The sequence below is a fragment of the Chiroxiphia lanceolata genome, chromosome 1, assembly GCF_009829145.1.
Source record: "Chiroxiphia lanceolata isolate bChiLan1 chromosome 1, bChiLan1.pri, whole genome shotgun sequence".
In the NCBI taxonomy this organism is placed as follows: domain Eukaryota; kingdom Metazoa; phylum Chordata; class Aves; order Passeriformes; family Pipridae; genus Chiroxiphia; species Chiroxiphia lanceolata.
The window spans coordinates 48500601-48516971 of NC_045637.1; the positions used below are offsets into that span (position 1 = coordinate 48500601).

At 40.2% G+C, this 16371-nt stretch overlaps 1 protein-coding gene across 5 annotated transcripts in view; it reads left to right on the forward strand.

Moving 5' to 3' along the window:
- Positions 1 to 1427: 1427 nt before the first annotated feature.
- Positions 1428 to 16371, forward strand: part of TMEM241 (transmembrane protein 241) — a 55483-nt gene continuing 40539 nt past the window's right edge. Inside the window, exons 1-6 of one of the 5 annotated variants that reach the window (XM_032701438.1) lie at positions 1428 to 1578; positions 5031 to 5077; positions 7663 to 7740; positions 11257 to 11338; positions 14412 to 14489; positions 15913 to 15935. In XM_032701438.1, the coding sequence (XP_032557329.1) occupies positions 1507 to 1578; positions 5031 to 5077; positions 7663 to 7740; positions 11257 to 11338; positions 14412 to 14489; positions 15913 to 15935 (380 nt within the window). In that variant the 5' untranslated portion in view covers positions 1428 to 1506. Of the gene's footprint in view, positions 1579 to 5030; positions 5078 to 7662; positions 7741 to 11256; positions 11339 to 14411; positions 14490 to 15909; positions 15936 to 16371 lie in introns of all 5 variants that reach the window. The other 4 variants (XM_032701429.1, XM_032701447.1, XR_004359520.1 and 1 more) reach the window with 4 other exon arrangements.

Here is a 16371-nt window from a genome sequence, read left to right on the forward strand (position 1 = left end):
CCAGAGATTATCACTCTGGAAATGATACCCCACTGAAATATGAAGTCAAAAGTACTCGTCGCATGCTTTCATTAGTCTCTGTAGATATCTGTAAACTTTTCTTATTATTTTTTTAAAGCTTTACAGGCTGAATTTTTGGCACAATGCAAAGTACACCTTTGTCCGCAAAATAGACTTCTGCCATGCTTATATAAGCAGGTGCTCTACGAAGTGGAAATGCTGTGTCACCTACCCTGCCATCTCTAACTCTGACAGTGGCTTGTCAGTGATCTCTGTAGACCTGAATAGACCAAATCTTTCAGCACTGGAAATCAGATGTCTCTTTTGGGCCACCACCTTACAAAACAGATAGGATCAGGTCTGATGCACCAAAATGCTTGAATTTGTCTTGATGCGGTGGTGACTGTTCAGCTGTTGCACTCTGTTGACTTTGTCTTTGGAGGCTAAACATAGCAGGTTAGACAAGCTCATTTTATGGGTTGTATTTGACTACCTAGTGCCCCCTTAACTCCCCAGTTTAGGCCATGGTCAGTTCCTTGTTTATGCTGCTTCATCCTCTAAAAATAGGGTGTATGTGTACAGAGAGAGTGTTACCTGAGCAAAGTCAAGGTGAGAACTGCAGATAGAACCTTGCTAATACCAGGTCTGACAAGAATGAGGCTTACCTACGCCATAATAAAAGGACGCCCAGTAACCATGACTTGATAGGGCGTGTCTTTCTCTGCTTCTCTACCTCCATGGGATATTTATAGTTTACATGTCACCAGTGAATCATACGATCATAGAATAGTTTGGGTTGGAAGGGGCCTTTAGTCATGTAGTTCAACATCCCTGCTGTGAGCAGGGGTGCCTTCCACTAGATCAGATTGCCCACAGCTTCACCCAGCCTGAATTTGAACACTTCGAGGCAGATCCACTGCCTGTTCCAGTGTCTCACCACCCTCACCGTAAAAAATATCTCCCTTATATCTAATCTAAATCCACGCTCTTTCAGTTTAAAGCAATTCCCCCTTGTTCTGTCACTACATGCCCATGTAGGAAGTCTCTCCATCACTCTTATGGGCCCCCTTTAGGTACTGGAAGGCTGCTCTAAGGTCTCCCCGGAGTCTTCTCCAGGCTGAACAACCCCAGCTCTCAGCCTGTCTCCATAGGAGAGGCGCTCCAGCCGTCTGATCATCTCTTCGTGACTGGACTCGCTCGCTCTGACAGGTCCGTGTCCTGTGCTGAGGGCCCCAGAGCTGGGCGGAGCACTCCAAGTGGGGGGTCTCATAAGGGCAGCGTAGAGGGGGACAATCACCTGCCTTGCCCTGGTGGCCGCGGTTCCCTGGCTGCCGCCCTGGATGCGGCGGTGTGCGGGCTGGGAGCGCTCCCGGCGGGCCCCTCCCCGGGCACGGCCGCCAGGCGGCAGCAGCGGCGCCAGAGGAGGCGGCGTCCACGGGAGCGGCCGCGGCGCGACGTGTCGCTGCCATGGCCGACGGGCGCCGCCGGCGGGGGCGGCGGTGACAGATGTATTTGAAGAGGCCGGCGGGCGGCCTCGCCTTCTGCCTCTTCTACCTGGCGTCCTGCTTCACCAACAAGGTGAGGGCGGGAGCGGGGCCGCCCCAGTCTCGGAGGGGCCGGGCGGGGCGGAGGGAGGTGCGGGGGTGCCGGGCAGGCGGTCCGCTCAGCAGGAGTGGGGGGCGAGGTAAGTGCAGGGACCCAGCAGGAGGCGAAGGAGGAACGATGTCCTCTGCTTGCCCTGCCCTGCTCTGGTCGGGGAGAGCCGCGGACCAGCCCCTCCCCGACGGGACTGTCCCACGAGTGAAAAATTCCCTGGCATTCCAGCCCAAAGGGCCACCGCCCCCCAGCGCAGTGTGCTCCCGAAACTGGGGATAGAACTGTCTGCTACCGGTCTTGTTTTTCTCAGTGTGTGACATCTCAACATTTCCACGACACGGAAGTTCCAATACTGGCTTGTTGAGGAGAGCAAAGAGGTGACATCCTATCATTCCAATGAATGAAGTGTTATAGAGCCAGAAATTAGGCTGTTCTGAAAGTATCGCTGATGCTGTATATATTGCACGATTGGGTATCTAGCAACCACACTCATTCTGAAGAGAAGATCTGTTAACTGGAACAATAATACCAAGGGAAAAATCTGAAATATTGAAAGCATTATTTATATCAGTAGTGGAACAAATGTTAACTTCCATGGACCCTGTGACAACTTAATTAGTTGGCAAATTAAGGACAAGAATTTTGTTTTCCACTGTGTGACTGAGTTACTTATTAGTGTTGCTGAAATGTTTAAGCAGAAGGAGAAATAGGCTGCAGATGACCACATTGCAAATAAAATTGTACACTTAAAACATAGTTTGAAGTAGTTTTTTCACTCTGGAAGGGGGAGATAGAGTAACTGCTCCTTGCTGTCCTGTTTATCTTAGAGTATGTGTTTCTGGTTCCGATTTGTGAAAGAAAAGGTGTTATTGAAGGAATCGTTATGGATTTTCTGGGAAACGGCTAGAGAAAAGCAGCATTCCAGAGGTGAAAATGAAACCTCTTCTGGGCAGTGGCCACTGGTTTCTGTTCCAAAGTACACTTGCCATTAAGGATGCCCAGAAAAAGACTGAAGTCCAGAGAGGAAACAAAGTTTGTAGGGAGAGATAATGCACTTGATTTGACAGACTGTTAGGAGCAGCGGTTACTTAAACAGAAAGAGGCTAGAAGAGCTGCCAAATTGCGTCATGGATTGGGAAAGGTTCTTGGGTAACTGTACTTGAGAGGAAGTCAGAAGGACTTCGACATAGGACCTCCATTTTCAAACCTGAATATAGGTTTTGGTGTAATAAAGTTAAAAATAACTAGAATATAGACCTTTTAGTTGTTGCAGGTGGTATGCAAATGCAGGCAGGGGTGTGGACATGTCCTGATTTAAAACCCATGTGGTAGTTCTGACTCCTGTTTGTGTAATATGGCTCATCAATATGCCTTGCCTCTCTATACTGATGCCAGCTTCTTAGTGACACCCTACACACCTAAAAACTGGACTTTGCAAAGCGCTCAGCACAGTTTCCTCTCTGTTGAAAGCTTTCAGCTTCTCCTTTTGCCCTTGACAGCTTCTGCTGGCTCCTGGAAGGAGCAGCAGGGATGTTTCATTTCCTCTGAGGAAGCTTCAGTCATTCTTCTCCTTTGCAGGAATAGTATTTATAAACTGCATTACAGGAAATTGTTAGATCCAGGTATACATGTTGAAAGACATGTAATAATGCCTCATATTTGCATACATACATATGTAGGATGAAAAGACACCAGCATCCATACACGCAGACCCTGACAAAGAGTGCTAAAACAATAACACAGAGACTTTGCGTTTCACCCTCATGTATTACATCTCCAATAGGCTTTATGGACTGCTTAGTGTTTTACATGTAATAGCATGTGAACAGAATGTTAGGTGTGTGAGATGCATTGATCACAAGGAGACAGTTATGTTAAGATTATTGGTCTTGATTCTGCCAAAGGTTGCCTCTGTGGTATGATATGATGTTAATTGACAGGTGCTTATGGGTTTTTGTTTCTGTTAATCCTTTTTTGTATTCAGTATGATGCATGAAGCGTACTCAGAAAGTGAAAGTACAATTCAGAAGGTAGCCTTCTCCATTGTTCAGTCACTCCATGCCCCATATACTTTAGTGTCTGTTACCTTCCACAGTAACTCAAGCAGCATCCAGCAGTTCTGGTGTGGGAAGTGTCACAAATGAGTGGTTTAGGTTGCTCAAAGAATCACTGGCAAAGGTATTGGCAAGAATGGGTTTAATATTAAGGTGAAATCACAACAGAGTTCATTGGCAAGGTTTACTCTACTACCATCATTACTACGTACATTATATCGTTATTACATTACTACGTCATTGCATCTACTACAGCATTTCCAGGTGGTTAAAGCAGACAGAGAGAAATCAGACTAAAATCAATCAATCTAAAAATAAATCAACCTAAAATGATCTATGTGGAAGTAAGGGTACAAAAGTGTAAGGGTAAAAGGGAATAAGACACTCCAATTGAGCGCAGGGTTCAGAGTGGACCCCCATGCCAAACTTAGCCCCAGACTTGACCAACAGTTTAGGCCTAAAGGTTTTAACAGCACTTAACGGTGCTAAATGAATAGTTTAATTTAAACAATTTAACGAAAGATTCATACAGAATTTACAATAGGTACAACAGTGACTCACTTAGAGGCCTGTCTTCCTTACGAATCTAACGTACTTAAAAATGTAAGAGAGCAACATTCATAGTACTTTTGCTATAGCATGTTCACACTTGTGTGCGCATAGACCTGAAGAAGTATGTACAAGGTATACCTGTGAAAAATTCCCCTTGAGTGCAGTGAAATGGTCATGTCTTGGGAAGTGGGGGTGTCAACGCAGGCTCCATTGTCAGTGTTCGGTGGCAGTCCTCCAAGTATAGCAAACGTGAGAGTTCACTGTCTCTGAGAGGTGTCCCACTCAGAGAGAAATTGCTGGTCACAGCTTGCTCTGGTCCAGGAGAGATCAAAGGGGCTCACTTAGGGCTGCTGTTTATAGGGTCACAAGAGAATTGGCTTTAGTCATAGTAATTTTCCATCCTGGCTGCAATGCGGGTTGGTAACTTTCTCTAAAAGTTCAATAACAAAAATGTTGTTCCACTTGGGTTGTTATGCAGGCAAGGAAAATAAGTTTCCAAGGTTGTTTGTTAAAAAACAGGAGCTCATTATACAGCACTAGTTCCTGGGAGCAGACAGTGTTTCTGATAAGCTCTAGAGAAAGTTAGCCCAGGTGCTTTTCATCAAGACTGAGGCCTAACGAGCATTTCTGAGACCACAGTGTGGCCTGAAGAGAGCAGGGGGGGGGAATGTGCCACGGAAAGAGAAATTACTAAGCATTTTTTTTGTCTTTTCTACCAAAATAAGGAAAAATGAAAACTCTGTGTGTATTTTGTTGCTCTTGTGATTGTTTGTTAATGTTATAAACTGTAGGTGTTTGATGTCCATTAATTTGGTATTTGTTTTCCAGTATGTCCTGTCTGTCCTGCAATTTACCTACCCTACCCTTTTTCAAGGGTAAGTACTGTTTTAAGAATACAGTTGTTTGAAAATTGACTTTAATGTCTTGCTGTTCCGTGCTGAAGCTAAATTCAGTACCTCTTGTCATTACTGGCTTTTGCTGTCTAGAGAACATAATTCATAAAGCCTTAGTAAAGCATTCATTAATGTGTCTTGGTTAATTTTTTTTGACATCCTGATGGTGATGTAATTAAGATATAGAGAGTCCATAATTTCTCATTTTACTGAAAGTCTTAGCTTCAGCATAGAAAAGTAACAATTGTAGTACAACCTGTCTTCTTTGGAAATGACACTCTTGGATAATGTGCAGTTGTGGTGTATTCTTTAGCTATGCTAGACAAAACCAACCTTAAATCCATCGTTAGGCACTTAAAAACACCACGTTGCTTATTTTTCTGCTTAGCTTTGGTTGTCATTGAGTCATTTTGATGATTGTAATGAGAAATTTAATGTTTTGACAAGTGTCCATATATACCATCAGTGCTGTTGATAATTTGTGGGGCATTCTGTGAAAATCTGGCCTCTTAGAGTCAAGACTTCCCCCATTTGTTCTTTTGAGATAATGTTGAAATCTGCACACACTGGATATCTTTAGTTCCTTTTCTGCTGCTTAGCATGGCTTACATTTTTGTCTGACTTGCAGACCCAGGACTGCAAGCAACTCTAGAAATAGTTGCCTGGGGAATCTCCATTTACTTTGAGTGTATTCAGCTCAATTAAATATTCGGTGAACGGTTTCTTCATTTTTGGCACACACAGAGGCTGTCTCTTGGACAAGGCTTTTATCATATGGGGAAAGGGTTTTGAGTAAAGTTTGAAAAATATATGTGTGGTAAATCAACAGTAAACAAGCATATTTCAACAGCAAGCAACTGCCTTACTGTATCTGTGTTACCACAGTTATTTCCTTTTTCTATTGTTTGGCACTGCATTTCAGCGTCTTAATATTTTTTCGTAAGTTCTGGCTTTTAAAAGTGATCTTTCCTTGAAATTTTTTTAACTGGCTCAGACATGCTTTCATTTGGAGCTGTGACAGATGAGCAAAGGAGGAAAGGAATGCATTTCTCAGTTCATGCTGTTATAGTTAATTGTCATTGGTTTTGTTCCCATTATAATCTAAGAATATATTGCATAGTGCTAAGCATCTGAGACTGTCAGTAACTTCAACTTCTGTCATAAAAACCTGAGAAGAGGAAATTCTTCACAATAAAGCTGATAGGAATTCATCACTGGCTTGAACAGAGCATGGTCAAGACTACAGCAAACATTGGGAAAATCTGGCTTTTAAGCTCTTGTATGCTTCTCATCTTAAAAAAAAGTTCAGTGAGCTGTGATGTTAGCATTGAATATTTACCATATCCACGTGGAAAATGTGCCCTCTCTTCTCTGACGATGTCCAGCTGCGTGTAATACTGTGTAGAGTGAATATGTGTTTATTTGTGTATGTGTGAGAAAGATTTTAAATAATTGCTTTAAATCATTGCATTGCAATGAATGGGAATAATAAATGAACCCACTTTTATGCCTCTTATGGATGTTATTGTCATTTAACATTGTAATAGAATATCTCTGTCTGAACTGCGCTAGATATTCAAGGATTTTCACCCAAGAAACATGAAACACCTCTCTGAAAACCAGTAACTTAAGGAAGAAGAAAGCTAATAAATTATTTTAAAGCTTAGAAAAAATCAGTGTGCATCACTACTCATTTTGAGCTATCTGCAAATATTTCCTAGGCCTCACATACTATTTCTGTAATAGACAAAGGAACAGCTTTGTGGTAGGATAAGTCATTAGATAGATAAATCAGTGCAGAATGAACATAATTGTTATGTACATTTTCAATGAGAAAACTGCAGCATTGTGGTTCATACACAAGGTTATCTGGCTGTAAAGATGTTTTCTCTAGGGACTCTGAATCAGAGGCTCATGCAGAATAATGATGTTATTGTTGATGACACTTCACTTGGTGCTTGATACACAAGCTCTAGAGGCAGGGGAGGAAGCAGTCAGTTCAAGGGATTTTGTAATCTAAACCCAATATGAATTACCATGGGAAGTCATGGAGCTGATGTTTGAAACTAGTAGGACTACACACTTTATCCTTGGGGCTTATTACTTCAGCTGAAGTGAGTCTTTCAGTCCTGAAATCATGTTTATTTGTTCCAACAGTAACAGTTTATGTATGAAAAGATAGTCATCTCTTGTCACAAACCTTGCCTTGCTTGCATCTTCAGATCATCGTGGCTGTAACATCGCTATTGTTATCATAAACCTTGTGTAGGAAGAGATGATAAAATGGGGATTCAATAACATGATTAAGGTAGTTGTGGTAGGTGATGATTTATTTATAAAACATTTGAAAAAGGATGTGGAAGCACCAGATTATTAGAAAATCTGCAGGAAATGAAAGCCCAAAGAAATGAAAGATTCAAAGGAGAATAGTGGCATCCCTGGTAACCTAGAGAAATGGTAGATAACTGGAATCATGGGTGTGCTGTGAGAAGTTCTGTGGATTCTAAGGTCATTCTCATGATTAAAGAGGACAAACAATTCAGAGATGCTGTGTTGTTCTGTTTCAGGTGGCAAACATTAGTGGGTGGACTTCTGCTTCACCTCTCCTGGAAGCTGGGCTGGGTGGAGATAAACCTGTGTTCGAGGTAATCTGGTTTTTTTGGTATCTGCTAAATATTTATTTTCTGTAGCTGGATCACAACATAGTTAGATAGGTTGTGGAAGTTACTAACTGGCAAAAATACAGGTTGGTGGGTGTGGGGGGGTGTGTGTGTGCCTGCGGGTGCTGCTTCACAGATGTAGAAGAGAACTTGTGTTTTACTCAAGTAAATCTTTTATCTGCTGTGTAGATAAATGGAGGATATTGTTATAACAGCCATCAGTGATAGTGGTAGAAGCAAGATTAGGTACAGACATTGCTTTAGTGGCAGTTACTGATATCTATATATTATTAGCAAATGTGTATTTTTGGTGCAGACCTCGTTTTCACAGAACAGTCTAAAGAAATATAGCTGTCAGTAATGTCCTTTTTTAGTTCAAATTGTCATCACTCATGATTGCTTCTGCTTTAAACCATGAAATTAAATAAGTTGAATATTTTTTTTCCCGAGCTTGGAAAATTTATTTGATTTTTTTCAAATTCTGAAATAATTTAAAGAAAATACTGGACAAGAGCCACTTTATGATGTTGAAGATGTTGTTTTTATCTATGAAAAGTTTTGGTGAAAAATTATTTGTATTTTGATGCTGGAGACTTCAGGCCACTAGGTGTCAGTGCACTGACATAGGAAAATGGATTAAAATACATCTTGAGAGACTTATTAGTTTAGTGAATGCAGAATACCTGTTCTAGAATAGACTGTATGGAACGACCAGAATTAATTGACACATTTTGGCTATAATACAGACAAATACTTAATCATGAGTTTAAACCTGTTTTTCTTCAGAAGAATCAGGCACATGCTTTAATGCTTTACCGAGCTGGACTTGTATTGTATCTCCTGTATTAAAACAAAATTAAACCAAAATAAAAAAAGCAACCCCACAAGCCAAAAACCAAAACCCTCTAGCACCCAAAACCCAAACAACAAACCAAAAAACTCCCCAACAAACAAACGTAATGTCAAAAGGTGATTTAGTACTACCACTGGGATATGGATATTTCCACACCCCCACCCCTTACAGAATATTGGTCTCTGAATCCATCTGTTGGTTTGGGGTTTTTCTGTCTATGTGTAGTATACTTAGGAATACCATATGCAGTCTCCTCATGCTTCAAATAATAAACTGCCATCCATTTGTTTGTTTATTTCTACAAAGTGTCAAGTTTTTCTGTCATGTGGGCTGATCTCATATACCTTCTGAGCCAGTTCAGGTTATCTCCAAGTGTCTCAGCTGTATTAAATTATTACATAAAGATCATCAGCCTTTGTGTAAAGTCCAGAATACTAACCTCACAATAAAGACCAAATGAAAACGTATTACTTAGGGTAATCTCTCTTAGATTTTGTGGATAACCTGCTTTTCATCTGCTTCCCCCCAGTGCTCCCAACTTTAAGGGACTCTCCATCATTGCTTCTAAACAGCAAATACTACCTGCAAAACTTGTATCCAAGACAAGGTCTTTGTGGAGCACAGTGGAATTGGGGTAGCATCTACATAACGCTACACAGTGCTACAGTCTGCTGTCCAACTTCTGCCTAACCCTTGTAGGCACATAAGTCCAGTATGTTCTGGTTGGCATTCCTTGTAGTGCTGCATTTCCCCCACAGCTAAGCAGCAACTCAGAGCCTTACTTAAACCAAAGCTCCAAAGTGTGGTTTAGGGGAACCTACCTGTTGACTTCAGTGGGCTTTGGATTTAGTCCTGCAACAACCACAAGCTCATCAGTTATTTTCCTGTTTTGCGTGTACATCACTGTAGCTCCAACATAAGAAACTGCTAATTGGTTTACATACAAGACAGATTGTTGATGCTGACGTGTTACATCAAACATCCATACATTCTTTTTCAGTCCTGAAATTCCCACTTGGCAGCATAAAATTCTACCCTTACATCATGGAAAAAGCATTTGAAGTACTTTTCCATTGCACTTCACAGTATTGCATTGGAGATGAAGACATATTTGGGATTCCTACAGTTTAGTGGTGGAAAACATGAAAGAATGATATTTTTACGTTCTAAATGAAAATTCGTTTTTCATCATGTGTTCCTTTCATCTTCTTGGCCCTACCTTCTTTTCTTCCCTCCCCCTTCCTTCCATTTGTTGCAGTTCCAATAGGGCGGTGGGTATTTTTGTTGGTGTCTGATGTGAACTCATTGGTAATGAGGCATGACAGTTTTAGATCTCGGTCTTGATGAAATTCCAGTTGAAGTCAATAACCTTAAAAGGAACAGTGTTTTTATAAAAAATTATGGTGACTACTCAAGAAAACCCTGAGCAAATATTTATGCCAGTGAAAGGATCTGTCATAAAAATACGATTGTATTCGTGGCCCTGGGTTTTTGATTGAGTATCTTGGAAAATGATTAACAGGAAATGTGATATTTATGGTTTCTTCCTTGTCTGTGATTACATGTATCTTTATGTTTTATTTTCATTCATACTGTTCTGATTTCATTATTTAGTGATCTGTTTTTCTTGTGTTCCATGAAGTGTAGTAGTGTAGCAGTACCTGTAATTAATGTTTTAAGTCTTACATACTAGTTGGAAGTGTAATGCAAATTAAGGAACTACAAGCAGTTTGGTTTTATTCTGAGAACCAGCATTATTTGCTAACTTTTTCTTGACTTTAATTCAAAGCTTGGGAAGAGTGAATGGATTAGCCATGACTTCAGTCCTGGGAAGCCTTTGATTCAGGCCCTTACCTCTTCCTTTCTTCCCTTGCTCAAAGTCTTCCATTATTCTCTCTGAAATTTGCCACTTACCTGGTCCCTTTTTCCCCTTAAGTAACAAGATTTAAAAAAATGGAAAAGTGCAAATTCTGAAGCCCCTTCTCGGAACTGAAACCTGACCCTGCTGCAACAACCATAGCTAAAAAAATAAAATTAATCAGATCCATCTGATGACTTCATTCCTCCATTAGTTGTCAAACTGCCTCCAGGAGTTTGGCTTAGTCAAGGAATATCATTAGGAAATCTCAAGAGATAGGCTCCCACAGAGACAATCTGATCTTTAGGAAGAATCTCTTTGTAAATCTGACTGAGAAAAGAATGTGTGGGTGGCCAAGTGTATTTGTACATAGTGAAAATGTGTGCTGTCTGTGCAAATGCGCCATTTTATGCCTTCATTTGTCAGTTTTTGTTCCTTTCACAGCACATCAAGGAAATTAGTTGAAATTTCTCTCCTTTAAAACCAATGCAAGTAATTGCTAAGGAAAAAGATAAACCAACACAATTTTGGAGAGAGAGGAGCCAGGGAAAGAGTAAAAGAAAAAAATATATCTGCAGATAGTTCCTCTCTTGGATTAGATGATGTGAATAATTTCTGACTTGGACTTGTAGTAAATTGGAGGAATACTGAACAATCGGACAGTGACTTTAATATGCACACATTTGAAATTTATGTACATATATACATATTATATTCCTTGCAAGCAACTGTTCCTGACTGTATGTAAACAGAATGTGGTGAAATAATGAGATTTTAATTGTTTTCACAGGTCTGAAATCCTGTCATGGCTTCCTGCTTCAGTACTTTTTGTGGGCATCATTTATGCTGGCTCTAGGTCACTGTCCAGATTGGTAAGAAATGTACAAGTAGAAGTCAATTCTTTGTTATCTCTACTTTGTAAACAGAGAACATTCCCTTCATACATGGTGTTTAATGCTGTTCCTGGGTTGAGGGGAAAGGAAAGAGGAGGGATTTAAATAATACATCGATTGTTAATGGTGCTAAAGCAGTGGTTCAGTCCTCTGAAGTATCAAAAAGCATCTCTGTGACAGTCCAAAGGACTCAGCATCTTTCCAGAATGCTCAATGTTTTTCAGAACAGATCCTCAGTGGTCTGAATTTTGCAAGTAAGGAAGAAACTGAAGAACGCTGTAACTTTGCAAAAGGGGGAATGGGACTGTGGGATCTGTGGCAAATCCGTTCAGGAAAGTGATGAAGACCATTTCAGTGAGAGCCTTTTGATTCTTTACCGGATTTGAAAAAATAAATTGAAAGTTGGAAAGAGATTGTTGGAATGGTTAGATTAATCAGTTTTATGATCCATTTGCATCACAATAAGGTATCAAATGTTTACAAGATGTCAAATCTGCTTTCATTAAACTTGAATGCTTTATACTTAAATGATATAGTCTCTCTTAAAAAAATAAAATAAATTAGTGACCTGAATTTTTTAAAAATAATAAAGTTTTACTGCTGTTATGCAGTCTGCAAGCCCAAATTCTGCACTAGTTCCCTTCTGCATTCTGTCGGTGCATCTTACTGTAACTCTAGAGCCAGCTTGCTCCTGTCAGCTCCTAAACCCCAAAGAAGATCAAAAGGGAATTTTTTACAGGATTCTGATTGTAGTGATTCCTTGAACATCTCAGTAGAGAGGCAGAGCAGAAAAGGACAGGAGGTCTCTGTCCTCATAAACAAGGTTGGAGGCCTCATCTTGGAACCAGATAATCTTGGGAAAACACAGACCTGTGCTCAGAAGCCCCTGCTTCCACTTTAGTTTTGTCTCAGGGTGATTGCATTTACTTCCTCTTGGTTCCTTGTCAAAGGAGGTTCCGTTGGCCTTCCCTGGTGTAAAGCGAGCAAAGATCCGTGAGGAGAGCCTTGCCTGGAAACAGCAAAAAGCCTTGGCAGCAGCATCTCTTCTGCTTGCTCACCTGGGTGGTGGAGGAGTTATGAATCACGTCCTCTCTGCTATTTCTTCTTACTTCCTAGTCATGCAGTCAGTTACTGTGTTTCCCTCCTGTTCCTGCTCTGGTCATTCATGAGTGAACTGCACTGGAGTGGCAGAGGGGCTATGAATGGTTTTGATTTATATCCCAAACCTTTCTTAAGGAGAATCTCCCATTTCTGAATGGCTTTTTGTTGTACATGAATGGGGATTTAGAGGCCTAACTCTGTGGCCGTTTTAGGAGGAAAGACAAAAGGACAAGTAGTCTTAGGTCGCAGGTTTTATGTACTGCCTTGTACTGGGACTGGGAGCATATTTGAATTAAGCAAGTTTATTCCTAAAGCAGAATTTATGTACCCTTTTTTTATCAAATCCAAGGAGAACCGCTTTCAAACACTCCTGTATACTGGCAGGGCTACAATTTTATCTCTGTTTGTGCCTTTCCCTAGAGGTGCTGGCAAGTCTCCCCTGCCCAAGGGTTCAGGGGTGGAAGTGGAGGAGGACTGCTTAGCTCTGGACTGTGATGCATTAACAAAAGTATGCAGAGCTGTGAGGGGAGGTTTGTATAGAGTCAATTCACCCTGCCTGCCCAACCAGTAAACCTTTCTTTTCATAACCCACTCACAAATTTAAGAAATAGTCACATCAAAGGCAATAGACATATGGAGAAGGTTAACTGGGCTAGGCAAACTGGAGCCATTGTTGGCTCCAGAACACATTTGGAAGAGCCAAAAGCAGAGAGCAGGAAAGAAAAACCCAACAAATTGGCTTCACAAAAGGAAGAATGTAAATTCTGCTGTCAACTTTCCTTGTTTATGGCTATTTCTTGTATTTCCTATTACTGTGTCAGGCTCAGGGTGCTCATGTTGTATACTTCTGGTTTTATATTCTCAGTTGAGAACTGGCTTTCAGAACTGGTGAAGCTGTTGTGTTTGTGTGATTTTTGTTCCTTTTTAAGATGTTAGAAGTTACCTTGGTGTAACTCCTGTGTTTATGAATCCACCTCAGCTGTCGTTATGACTTAAAATGTTTAATTAGCGATACTTATCTGGCTTCATGGTAAAGAAAAGAAAATTACAGAAAATACAGATTTCTGAACGCGAAGTCCAATTTAAGAGATGTTTGCTGCTTATATCACCTGATACTTAAAAACATGGATATCACTGAGAAATTACCTCATTCTCTACTCATGTGATTTAAATACTATACACAAGTGGGGAAATACTGCTTCCTAAACTGGCTTAGTCTTTACATTATCTTAATCAGAGTAGAGAATTGCTTCTGTTTCAGCTGTCTGAGAGACCATGGATCTGATTTGGAGGAAGTATTATGAACCACTAATTCTGGTTGGGTTTGCCTCCGGCAATGAGTGTTTGATTCATTATTGTTATCACTGGGTTTTGTTTCTTAATGATTTCATGTTGGGATGGTGTCCAGATGCCTCAGTGAGTACAATTTCAACATCACTTGTGTATGAACTATTGCATTTCTACCCTAATTTTGGGCATCTCTTCCTAGCAGTAACTGAAAGCAATCACCTAAAATCATCTTGCCCACAATTCTGTTGCTAGGAGTCACACTGTATTCTTAGTACCAGTAGACAGAGATGGGAAAACTAATGAGAACTGTTTACTGTGGAGGGTGCAGATGTTGGATCAGAGAAGGAAAACTAGAGGCAGAAACCTGGAGCAAATCTTACCGAGGCAGCTGTGTACAAACAAACTGGCTTAGCACTCAGAAGTGGGAGAAGCAGCAAGCAGTGCTACAGCAGGACCTGCATTTAAAGATGCCTGTGCCATGTGGTAATGATTGGAATGGGTCTAAGTCCCTTTTAGGAGATATGGCGCGGGTTTACAGTTTAAAAAACAAAAAACCCAAACCACAAACATGTGGGACAGCTGTCTCTAGGAGGAGTGTCCCTTGCTATGTGTGTGACTGTTCTGGGTTGATTTGGGCATTTTTGTTCTCTCCCAACGGCAGCCAATCCCAGTGTTCCTCACTGTGCACAATGCAGCAGAAGTTATAACCTGTGGGTTCCAGAAGTTTGTGCAGAAAGAGGTAATTGATCTGTTTATTGATACATTCAAGGTAACTACTGTGATATAACTGCCCTATATAACAAGATACTTAATTTCTTTTAATACAAGCAACATTAGTACAGTGTGCTTTTCTAGTCTCTCTGTGATAGCTGGTCATTAGTGATACCCAGAGAGAGCTTTGCCATTGACAGGTATCTATACTGATACGAGATATGAAACAGGGCACATGCGTATCACCAGTTTGATCTGCATTTTTAAGACTGGCTTGATCCTGCTTGTTTTTTCCTTTTGAAAACTAATATTCCCTCTCTGTCATAATTTTTATGTCCCCACATAAAAATCTCATTGTTTGAGCTGAGAGGGAGAAGGACTGCGTCCTTATATCTAACCAGTATGATATGTCTAGTGTGTTGTATGATTATAGATAGATCATATCTCCATATGAAATGCAGGAGGAACAGTGCATTTTTAAATTTGTTTTGAGTTCTTGAGAATCTTCCCTAAGACCTGTGAAAGTCAGGTGAATAATTCCTGCACCCTTTAGTAAGAGCTGAGTTTGTTTCTCACAAACTGTAATAGGAAGCCTTTTTTTTAGGCTTTTCTTGAAATGTTTTTCTAATTGACTAAAGAGCTGCTGTATGAGCTAACACTGGGAAATCATTCATCGCAAAGTCATTTTTACAGTGACCTCTGTCTTGCTGTAAAAGGGATCTTCCATTCATTATATCTGTTGTCTGTATAGAAGACAAATAAATGACCCATGTTTACTACTTGTAACAAACAGAAGAGGTCACGAAGGTTATGCCTAAGGGACATAAGAGTGTGTACCATACTATGTCCCTGTGACATTGTCCTCTGATTAGTGTCCCTGTCAAGGTATTTCATATTTTCCTTCTATGTCACATGCTTATGATTCCTCTCTTTAAAAACAAAAGCACTGCAGACAAGGATAATGCAAAGACAGGCCTTGCTGAGAAGCTTCTCAGGAATAATTTTGTACCAAAGAATTGGGAAACTTTCATGAGTTTAGATCAAGACTGATTTGACTGATATCTTTTATTAGGTACCTAATTAGTACCTAATTAAGAAAACTCAGTATTTGAGTACATACATGACACAGTTTTGGTACAATTCAAGTTAAGTTTGAGGACGAGGTATAAAGTTCATGCTGGTTTTAGATTTACCTGCTGGTAAGTAATCTGAAAATATAAATCAAGTTGAAGTAGGCTAATCTGTAATCCTGATTCTTCTTTTCCAATTTAAATTTGCTCAGCCATGCTCAAAAGTAATGGGCTGTTGAATGCTGCTAATTGAAGTTTTAATGTGTTTGGTGCAATAAGATCAGCTGTCATCATTTTCCAGTTTTTGGAAGGAGAAAGGACTATTTCACCATTTTTATGTTAAATTTTAATCTTTTAATCATACTTTCTTTTTTACAGCAGACCTCTCATCTGAAAGTCTGTAGGTAAGCTTTTAAAACTACTCACATTCAGATTCAGACTTGTTTTGGCTCCATCTTCTCTATTTGCTTCAGATAATGGCACCAGAACAATGAAGAATGTCAGGCACATTCCTGTGGGCGGTAAGCCTAAGTTGCAACATAGGAGTAATTAAATATTTTTAAATTTTTTTAACCATTACTTGAATCGATATGTTTTTTCTTCTTACAAAAATAAAAAAAGCCAGAAGACCAGTCTTCCTGAATGAAAAAGCAGTGCTCATAACATTTTTGGAAAGGAGATGGAAACCAGGTTTGAAGTTCCAATGGGTGGTCATAAACATTATCAGAAAGGTGATTAATGTGTTAGAAAATAGCTAAAAATGCCTTTTGTGAGAAATAAAAGGTAAATAATATCTATTTCTGCTAGAATAATTTATTTCAAGGTGGAAGTATGTCTCTT